The sequence below is a fragment of the Aegilops tauschii genome, chromosome 1, assembly GCF_002575655.3.
Source record: "Aegilops tauschii subsp. strangulata cultivar AL8/78 chromosome 1, Aet v6.0, whole genome shotgun sequence".
In the NCBI taxonomy this organism is placed as follows: domain Eukaryota; kingdom Viridiplantae; phylum Streptophyta; class Magnoliopsida; order Poales; family Poaceae; genus Aegilops; species Aegilops tauschii.
The window spans coordinates 17655630-17666413 of record NC_053035.3 but is presented as its reverse complement, the minus strand read 5'-3'; the positions used below and the strand labels follow the sequence as shown (position 1 = coordinate 17666413).

The following is a 10784-nucleotide window of genomic DNA, read 5'->3' as shown; positions in this document are numbered from 1 at the left end:
ATCCCGGCCCATGAATTGGAAATGAGTTAGATTACCAAACCTGTCCAAATATTGCTCCGAATCCATCAGGATCTCAAATTCCACCCGAACTTCACGTTGGCAACAAACTAGACAGCGCCAGATACGGGTATAGTTAGTTTTCCAACAAACAAAAACGTACCATTGGCAACCAAGGTAAGTCTCGGGATTGGAAAGGGAAAGAGGATGAAATCCATGGCCATGGAACTCTACTTCTCCACGGACGTGCTGGCCGACATCCTGTGACGGCTGCCGCTGAGCTTGCGGCGCCGGCCTCGCCTCGGCTGCCGGCACTGGCGGGACGTCCTCAATGAGCGCACAACGGAGATGCAGAGCCACCCCATGGCCCTCATCTGGAACGTCAACTCCACCACTGCCTACGTCCTTGGCGACAGCTACCTCACATCGTCTGCTATGGAATCCTGCAGAAAGCTGTGGAAGTGGGAGAGATTCTCCTATTTTCATGAGTCTAAAGATGTGCACCTAGTCAGCTCCTGCAATGGCCTGATCTGCCTGTGCGACAACAAGGAGTGGACCGGTGGCGCGGTCACGGTTGTCAATCCGGCCACCGGTGACACACTGCCTGTCCCGCCGCTGCCGGTCTCTAAATTGTCCGTCAGGAGCCATGGGGCAAAGATATGGCAGGAGGCGTACAACTTTGCGTACCATCCGACAACGGGGAAGTACAAGGTGGTGCACGTCCCATGCAAATGTGATCCGATCTTCGTGTTCAAAACCGTGCAGGTGTTCACGCTGGGGGAGAAGACGTGGCGGGACGTGCCGGCCCCTGCCAACGCGAGGTGCAAGCTTGCAGTGGGTATTGTCAGTATCGACGGCATGACGCACTTGGTAAGGACGGGCAGCCGACGGACGGTTGTGTCGTTTGATCTGGACGCCGAGTGCATCGTCTCCACCACAGGGCTGCCCCCGCTGCCGGACAGACGTGAGAGCTACCAACTGACTGCAGTGCACGGAAGGTTGGGCCTTGTGACAACATCCCAGGACGTGTGGGTTTTGGAGAACCGGAGGAGGTGGAGCCATAGGTATAACCTGGGGCACCGTGTCCCGCTGCCCCAGTTCGTATACGGTGAGCATGTCATTACATGGCAAGGACGGTCGTTTTACACACACCAGCTAAGAAGCGGGCCATTGTCGGCAGGTTGGAGGCAGAGATCCAAGTCCGATAACACCATGGTGCGGATCGGCCGCCGGGACGAGGGCATGCTGGTCGCATACATGAACTGCAACAACTACCAGATGTTCGCCTATGTAAAGACCATGGAGCCACTCAGTGTTTACTCGACAAATTATAGTACTCCCTCGGTCCCATAGCTGGATACATTCGTTAAGCGTCAATTAATATGAGACGGAGAGAGTAATAATTATTGTCTAATGAGGAATTTGTTCATCACTGATTGACTTCATCTCAAGTGTATATGTTCTTTTTAGGACAACAAATAACGGGCAAGTGTCTCAATTTCTGGAGGCTAGACCAACTTCTTTTTAATGACATGGTATGTGCGACAACATTTGTTGGCCACCGATTATGGTAAATATTTCGTAGATGAGAAGTTCGTCGCTAGATAAAGCCCACCTCAAAACGTATCATGTAAATGTCCCGACAGGTTCACCGGCTCTGCATGAGGGAGAAACACCCGAAGATGAACATCACCAAAACAAGCTTTTGTGACGAGCAAGGGAAACAACACTATGGAGCGCCAATAGGAGCGAAGTACACACCATTGTGGTTTTTGCCCCGAATGACAACACCAATCCACAAGCCACGAGAAATATCTATGATTTTTACGCGTAAAATCATTTGATGAATTTCTGGTGAGGAATTCCTGCTTTGCATCATTGCTGACTAAGTGTTTTTCAAAATGAAGACGCAAGAAGGGCTCAACTTTGAATCAACTATACGACTATAGCCACAGTATTAAAACCTCGAGCAAACAAAGAAAACAAAACATAGCAAGATGCAGAGGCGCTGGTAGGCAGCTATGAAAAACTCACATTACAAGCTAACAAGATAAATCAGACCCGAAAAGCTAGAGCAACGTTGAGGCCTTCTTCTACGAAATGATCATCACCAGGAAAGAGGAGAATGTTGTCGCAGGGGGAAGAGCTGGGCATCGAAGAGAGGGCAGGCCGTCTCCAAACCACCACCACCAGCAAAGGCCCCAGCCTCCTCGCCTACCTTGAAAGGCACCTCATCGTCGAAAAATTGAAATGTTCACAAAGTAGCAGAAAAAAGTCCATCCTCTTATTCACCCCCACATGCAAACAATAAAAAGACATCATATAATGGGGAATACCAGTTAGGGATGATTGAATCAAAGTGATTCTGCTAGCACTGGCCAACAATCTACCCTGTCAAGTACCACAATTTCTCTCCATTTTCTCTTTAGGAGGTTTCCAATGCGTGTTTTTAATTATTTTTTTGTCAATAGGAAGCACTAAATATTATAAAGGGAGATCACCTACGGGGCATGTAAATATCTTAGAATATTCCTGTTTCTTTTTTGCAGCCTCCCCAAATGAGAATAATTCAATTTTATGAAAATATAATTTCAGACCACACATCTGCTTAAAAAGTCATAGTATATATTTCAAATTATGTGCACTCCCATAATCATCTTGAATGAGGAAAATGGTGTTATGTGCATATTGTAGCATATTGACACCACCCTCAAGATTTTCTGATAATAATCCTTTGATTGATCCAACTCTCCTGGCATTATCCATTTGTATTGCCAAATGACATGTTCATTTGATCAAACTTCATATAATGCACAGGTTAAATGACATGTTAATTTGAAAATGTGCATACGACTGTGTCAACATGGCATAATCATTATATCAGGTCCTTTTACTTCTGAAAACAATGTGCTGTTGAGTTTTAGTGATAAAGAAAGTGACCTGGGCAGATAGTAGACATAAAAATGGGCAACACATCTATATGGCATATATTTATGTGCCACATGGTTATTAGTTATGAATGTTGGTAAATGCCAAGTGTTACTGAAACAGGGTAAAACACAGATAAACAACATGATGCGTACTTTGAACTGCTCAAATAGTGAGTTAACTAAATGATAAAAATCATGCAAATGACATGTAGATGCAGTGGATTAACAAAACAACAACTTGTACTCAATACACAATCATCAATACAATCAAAGCAGGACGTAGGGTATTACCTCTTTGAGGGGGCCCGAACCTGGGTAAATACCGTCTCCTTCATCCCCTGTTACCCATAGATCCGAGATCCATAGCTCGGGACCCCCTAGCCCGAGGTCTGCCAGTTTTGGTACGGACACCTGAAAAGAAGGAATTCCTTGTTGATATGAGTAGTTTATCATTCCTATTAAGCCAGGCTCTCACATACACCCGCACTCAAAGGAACCGATGTCCTCGTCGGCCCATCAGGAACGTTACCTCTTGGCATACGTATGTGTGTCCAGTCCGGCACATGTGCCATGTCTTGTGCCACAATGGGCCAAACACGCCATGCACCACAAGCCCGCGCACCTGACTAGCACATGCCCGTGTAACCGCGAGGGCCGGCTCTGGTACCAATCGTAATGCCCCAGCCACAACCATCGTTTCCTAGGCGTTAGCCTAGCGGGATCAAGATTGTCCCCACAGACTAACACTAGTCTTTCATGTGCACTTTTTCTTCAGCCGTGCGTACACGGGACCAACTTCTCGGTCGGTCACCCATCCTAAAATTGCTCCAAGTCAAACACGCTTAACTTTTGTGTTTTTTTGAATGGGCTCCCTAAAATAGAAGGAATCCCTTGCTGATATGAGTAGTCTATCATTCCTATTAAGCCAGACTCTCACACTCATTTTGAATGCTTGCAAAATTTGACCAGAATATCGAAACACACCATAGAAAATATCTAAAGTGCTAAAGTACCTAAACCATATAGAATTTCTAAAGTACCTAAATATCTAAATTTCTAAAGTATCTAAAGTATGCAAAATTTCTAAAGTATCTAAACTATCTAAAATTCCTAAAATATCTAAACTAGCTCGAATTATTAAGAACTTTAATTGCCAATTAGTGTTTTCACTTATACAGTAGGTATAAGTTAGATTTTCATACATTAAAATGCCATAAATGGATTCCTTCTATTTTCTGATAATTTTTCATTTATAAATTATTTCATTCTGAGCTACGGTTAATTTTCTATGAATTTTTGAAATTTAACCAATTTTCTGAATTCAATAAATCATTTCTGAAATATAAAAACGTTAGAAAATGATTATGACATCAGCGTGACATTAGCCTAGCATCAGCAGGTCACTCAGCCGCTCCAGGACAAACCTGACTAGGGGGGCCCATAGGTTAGTGACCCAATAGTTAACTAAGGTAATTAGTGTTAATTTAAACCCTAAACTAAATTTAGCCGGGGGCAGGGCCCACATGTCATTGACTCAGGGGAGTAAAAATTGGTCAAACCAGGTCAAACCTGCCGGTGGTTCACGCCGGAGAGGCCAGACGCGGCAGAGAGGCATGGGTTTCGTGCTCCGGCGACCAAAAGGGCGGTAGAGACCACCTACGGGTAGATGGTGCAAAACGAAGGTGGTGACCTCTGGTGCGGCGACCGGAGTTTGGAACTCGGTGGTTTCGGCTCCGCGGTGCACGACAGGAGCAACGGTTGGTCGTTTCGGGCTCCCGGGGTCGCGCTGAGCACGTTGGTGTGCTTGGATGCAAGCTTGCGATGGTGTGGCCACGGCTGCAACATGTCCGGCAGAGCCAAGTTCTCGGCTATGATGGCAACGGCTGCTAGAGGAGGAAAACGAGCAAGGAAAGAGGGGGCATTGGCACAGAGGCTCACGGCGAGTCGGATAGGCGGCTCAGCGGGCTCGGGGATTGCACGAAGACGACGGAATCACGGCGGCGGATCTCAGATTCCTAAGGAGGAAAACGTTGATGGTGCTGGTGATGCAGTCCTTCCAGCGATGTGTGGCTCGACAGGGACACAACAGGAGATGTGGCGGAGCTTGTGGACAGCACGGGGCGGCACGGGGAGCACGGTGGTCGCGCGGTTCACGGCGGCGAGCTCGCGGCGTCTCGGCCATGGCGGAGGAGAGCGAGGGAGAGGGCAAGGGGGTGACTGGAGAGGAGGGTTCGATCCAGACACCTCTGGGGAGGCTATCCACCCATCTAGGCAGGCAGGCGAGCAGGAGGTGGGCTGGGCGCGTGCACGCGCGCGTCCGCCATGAATGTGCTATCCTCCTGGCAAGAGGAAAGGGACGACTGGCACTTGGGCCAGATGGGCCGCACATTGCTAGGCCACGCACGTTAATGAGGTGCTAGGGTTTGATCAATTCCCCAATTCAAATTCAAGTGAAAGGAAACATGATGCAAGCAAGAAATATCTAGCCTAGGACATTACCAAGAGATAGGGGTGTGACACAACGTGTGTTCTTACAAATAACCAATATTTAAAAATTTATTGCTCTAAGTCGTTGCCAAAATAACTAGCCTGTGCGGTTGCACGGATTGATGACGAGGTAAAGATAAAGAGACACACTCACGCAAAGCATGCATGCAGGCATGCAGCTGCACACCACCATGCATGTTCGCACATGCACACAAAGCATGCACGCTGCTGCACACTGACGCAACATGCATGTTCGGTCCGTTCGGATTTTATGCTTAAAATCATACCGGTCGCCAGTTATGATGCTCCTATTTTGAATAGATGATACTAAGGAAAAACTTTATAGCTTAGATGATACAAATTCCACCTCCAGGGTTAGATGATACTAATTCCACCTTCAGTAGCTTAGAGCAAAGAAAATTGGAAATGCTATTTGGATATGAAAAAGTTTATAGCTTAGCGTCTCCAGTGTTTTTCAATAAGATATGGCCATACGATGTCAAATAGCACTCAATTTTCTTATGTGTGTTAGATGAAAGGCACAAGGAGAAAAGTCATGGACTCACTTACAGGTGCCTAATGTGTCCTTTTGTGAAGTAGCAATGCATTGTTCAGCTTATAATCTATTCAGTGAATTTGATGGTCTTATCTCATATGTTTTGTTATTCTACAATCTCCAAGCTGACATCATGGATCACGCCCTCCTGTACTTATAGGAATAACTTCTTGCTAACATTCCGAGCCATGACTGTATTTAGTCTCAAATATGCTTGAGTTGTTACCTTTTTTGTCCTAAATCTGTTTCCTCGTCTGAATCAAATGTAAGTTGGTTATGCCTAGCCATGAGGTCCAAATTTGTTTTTCTGTTCTCCATATTACTGTTGAATAAATTGGTTGGCCAATGTCAGCCCATTTGTTTCCTGGCAGTGGCAGGAAACATCAGCACCACACTGCAAATCTTGAAAAAACAAATGGTGGGCATACCATGCTTTGCTAATGGATGGTGATAGGACACAAATGTGAACCATACAGGTTGAAAACAAGAAGGATACCAACATACTATGTCATTGGTTGTATTTTTCTATGGGAAAGTCATTGGTCGTACAAGGATAGGACAATACGTGTAGCATCATTCAACTAGGCTATTGCTAGGCAAAGTTTTACTTCGGGAGGAGTTGCCTGTTGGTACACTGGTTTATACGACCACTTTAGCTAGATTGTTATCTTGGAGTTACAAAGGAAGGCAATATTAACTCTACAAACATATTTTAAGTACATGCATGATTTTTGCTTCTCCTTCTAAGTAAAAGACAACACGTAATCTTGGTTCATGTTGAAAAGAACAAAAATGATTCTCAAATTACTATTTGGTTTTTGATTCACCTATATTTTTCTTTCCGGAATTCATTATATATATTAATCTTAGCCCACTCCATTTCTCTTTCGTGCTGATATGTAATAAATTTTTCATATTTTGTAAAGTCACGTGGATCATATGACACCAGGGATCTACCACAATGCCCATGGTCCGTATAAACGCATTTCAATATTTGATAGCACTTCCACTTGATTTATAAGATTAGGCAAATAATTATGTAGCCGCTACTGAGGGATTCTTTTTTAGGTACATGAAAGAAATGATACTGCAGGTGTACTGTTGTCTGTGAAATTTGTGTATCTTTTTATTTTTATATGATTTTTTATAATTATATTGTCGAAAACAAACTTATTGTGTTTGTGATGTGCAGTGTGTACAATGGCCAACAATTCCTCACGGACAATTACTAATGAGTATACGAAGAAATCATGTGTTTCTCAACATAACAACATGGCAGAAACTCATGGACTCAAGTTTGTTTAGCTGCTTGACAGTATGGCATGATTACACACATCATGCTGCTCTATGTGGTTTAATAATTGTACACTGTATTTAAGAAAGTATTGTCAGCAGTTTTGTTTGTAAACATCTGAATATCATTGGTTTCCATAATTGAAGCATTAGTGATTGTATGCTTCACTTTTCCGCAGAATATATTTATATAATTAATACACTCAGGGGACTAAAAAAATGGTGGAACTTCTTTCATAGCCTCAGAAAATTTTAAATTTTTATTTTTGGCAGCTTTTGACACATGTTGAAGAAACCATTAAGATTTTCTAGGCTAAGGAAAACAAACAATTCTATTTTGATGGGACATACAAATGTTACTTAAATGTATGACTAAAGAAAAAACTGTCGTAAGAATTTAATTTCAAGAGTAACATCAAGTGTATGAATTCATAAACGTGTGTATTTACATATAACCAATATTTAAAAATTCATTGCTCTAAGTCGTTGCCAAAATAACTAGCCAGACGACCAGTAAAGATAAAGGGACACACTCACGCAAAGTATGCATGCAGCTGCGCACCAGCATGCATGTTTGCACATGCACACAAAGCATGCACGCTGCTGCACATTCACGCAGCATGCATGTTCGGTCCGTTCAGATTTTATGCTTACAATTATACCGGTCGTCAGTCATGACGCTCCTATTTTGAATAGGTTAATAAAAAGTATTGCAAAAAGCTACATGCAAGGACAAATATTTAACTGCGAACTAACATGTGGTTGGATGGTTAGGAGGGTTCAAGTCTTGGTGTTCGCATTTATCCTGGCTTGATTTCAGGACTTCTGGCGGTGTGCGTTCAATGGAAGAAGACGTTTCCATTGACTACGAGGAGCCTATGGTGGCTTTGTAATATTTCAAGATGATATGCCGGCTAAGTTTCTCGAAGGTGCTTAATAAGGATAGGGTGTGCGTGTGTGCGTTCATAGGGATGCGTGTATGCACATATATATGAGCGCCTGCGTCTATACTGTGTTAAAAAGGGCAACATTTAACTTACCATAATATTTCGAGGTCGGTAGAATCGTATTACTTCCTTTTGCATTTTGCCACCATCCATTAATATAAAGCTATATAATTTAGAATTCACTAATGAAAATTTACAATTTTCTCACAAATCAATCATGAAATAAAAGGTAAAAATCAATGTGATGACCAATATTTCTCTTTCACTAGAAAGCACTAATTAGAGACAATGCTAAAATACACGTGCGCACGCAGTCACACCCACATGCATAGGTACGCATTGACACAGGTATATAAAGATTGGGCCAAAATCGGCAATCCTGCTTCCTTTCATTAACCACCCGCGGCCCTCTCTCTGATTTAACCGCATGAAACTGCTTAAAAAATCGACTGAAAAAAGAAACTGATGATTGATTAATGGCAAAAGCGCTGACTTAATTATTGCAGATAGACTACTCGCACGAGGATATGGATCGTGGAAAATCAATCTAGAGGTCGTGAGCCACGCGTGGGACAAGAAGCAGCTTCACCTTCCGATGCACATCGATCCCGTATTCCTCCGTCATATCGACGCCCGGGGACCCCTCGGGCAGCTCCCAGTCAAAGTGGTAGATGAGGTTGGCGAGAATGATCTCAAATGTTACGGCGGCGAAGGTTATGCCCGGGCATATCCTTCGCCCAGACCCAAACGGCAAGAAACGGAAGTCGTTCCCCTGGAAGTCGCAAGCCGCATCCATGGCTCCTTCCATGAACCGCTCGGGCATGAACTCCTCCGCATTCTCCCAGCAGGTGGGGTCCCTGCCTAGAGCCCACGCGTTGACCATTAAGCGCGTCCCAGAGGGTATGGTGTAGCCCTCTACATCGCATTCGGCTACGGAGAGGTGGGGTATCAAGAGAGCCCCCGACGGGTGCAGACGCATCGCCTCTTTCATCACGGCCTTGAGGTAGCTCATGCTTGCAAGGTCTTCCTCGGTGACCATTTCTTTGCCCTTGGTCACGCAACTCCTCACCTCGGCTTGCAGCTTGGTCATTACCCTTGGGTTCCGCATCAGCTCAGCCATGGCGTAGTCAAGTGATACGTACGTTGTGTCTGTCCCGGCTTCAAACATGTCCTGCATCGATTAGTTGGTACGTAAAATATCTGTCAGTAATTTGAGCAAAACTATAAATGGAAGACATGTGCGAGTTAATTAATGGAAGTGGAACTCGATCGATCGATCTGCATTGTGCATACCATGAGTATTGCCTTGATGTTATGATTGGTCAAGCCGTACTCTTGTCGAACGGAGAGCAAGACGTCGATAAAGTCCTGCTCATCCTCGACCGTGACCATCTTGCTCGCGTGCTTGTCGATGAGGTCATCCAGCAGGTCGTCCCATGTTTTCTTCTGATTCACGGCCTTGCGGGACACCAAGTCCAGCCTTGCAAGGCTGGGGAAGAAGTCGGTTAGTATAAAGCCCCCTAGAAGCTTGGAATTGATCTCCAACAGCTCCCGGAACATCTTGTTCCGGCCTGCCTCCCGGGGGAGCCTGCCAAGCACGGCCTGACATATCACGTCGTTGGCGAAGTAGCTGAAGACCTCACTGACGTCCACCGCCGAGCTCGCGGCTGTCGCGGCCTTTACCCTGTCCAGGACCAGCCGCAACTCCATCTCGCGGGCAGCGCGGTTCGCCCGGACCTTCCTCGCGCTCAGGAGGTGGGTGGTGACGATCTTCCTTAACTGGCGCCAGTAGTCGCCGTAGGGGGCGAAGGCTATGTTGGTGGAGCCACTGAAGAGGATGTCGCCCACGGGGGAGTGCGGCCGGGATGCGAACAGGTGGTCGTAGGTGCGTAGGACGGCCTTGGCAGCGCGAGGCGACGAGACAACGAGCGTGGGGACGACGCCGAGGCGGATGAGCATCACATCGGGGCCGTGCTTCCTGGCGAGGTCGCGGAGGGCGACGTGGGGGAGGGACCCGACGAGGTGGAGGTGCCCGATCAAGGGGAGCTTGAACGGAGGCGATGGGAGCTTGCTGTACAGCTTATCTGCTCTAGAACTCAACGTCACCAGGTACACGACGATGAGGAATAGGAGAAAGACGAGCCATAGTGACTGCGGAGTTGCAATAGCACCTAGATCCATGGCTATCGTGAACTGTGCGAGTGCAGTTGATAACTTGATAACTGTCCTATCGGTTCTTTTATAGGCATGCTACCTTTTCTTTTTTGGACGCACGGCTAATCTCGTACCGTGTGTGATGCTATTATATCGTACACAATTCTGGGCTAACTACTTGTGATTGGAAGGCCTAGTAGCACCACTCTGCATTTGTGTTTTTTATGGCCAAATTCACTGTTTTGACCATTTTCCGTTAGTTTAGCGCGATGTGACCCTATGTGAAAAATTATTTCGTATCTGGCCCTTTTTCTATCACCACTGTCTATGACGGTAGGGTAACAAATCCTACCACCAAGGCCTTTGACGGTACGACTTACCTGCGCCGTCACATCCATTTTATGCGAAAAGACCCTACCG

General features: G+C 45.6%; 2 protein-coding genes across 2 annotated transcripts; one reads left to right on the top strand and one right to left on the bottom strand.

The window, feature by feature from the left end:
- The first annotated feature begins 360 nt into the window (after positions 1-360).
- Positions 361-1350, top strand: LOC109774511 (F-box protein At3g07870-like). The gene has a single exon (XM_020333242.2). It carries the CDS (start codon positions 361-363, stop codon positions 1348-1350), a length of 990 nt encoding a protein of 329 aa, XP_020188831.2.
- A 7012-nt stretch (positions 1351-8362) lies between these two features.
- On the bottom strand, positions 8363-10430 carry LOC109774510 (indole-2-monooxygenase). Its single transcript, XM_020333241.4, has 2 exons — positions 9504-10430; positions 8363-9381 (listed from the first exon to the last, which is right to left on the bottom strand). Exons 1-2 carry the CDS (start codon positions 10389-10391, stop codon positions 8758-8760), a joined length of 1512 nt encoding a protein of 503 aa, XP_020188830.1. The 5' UTR covers positions 10392-10430; the 3' UTR covers positions 8363-8757.
- Between the last annotated feature and the right edge of the window lie 354 nt (positions 10431-10784).

What these genes read in the sequence shown, in the direction of transcription:
- LOC109774510 (XM_020333241.4), bottom strand. Translation starts at nt 10,391, where the DNA reads ATGGATCTAGGTGCTATTGCAACTCCGCAGTCACTATGGCTCGTCTTT. An exon ending in ACATCAAGGCAATACTCATG is followed by an intron (nt 9,382 to 9,503) that starts GTATGCACAATG and finishes TAATCGATGCAG; the next exon opens with GACATGTTTGAAGCCGGGAC.
- LOC109774511 (XM_020333242.2), top strand. Translation starts at nt 361, where the DNA reads ATGGCCCTCATCTGGAACGTCAACTCCACCACTGCCTACGTCCTTGGC.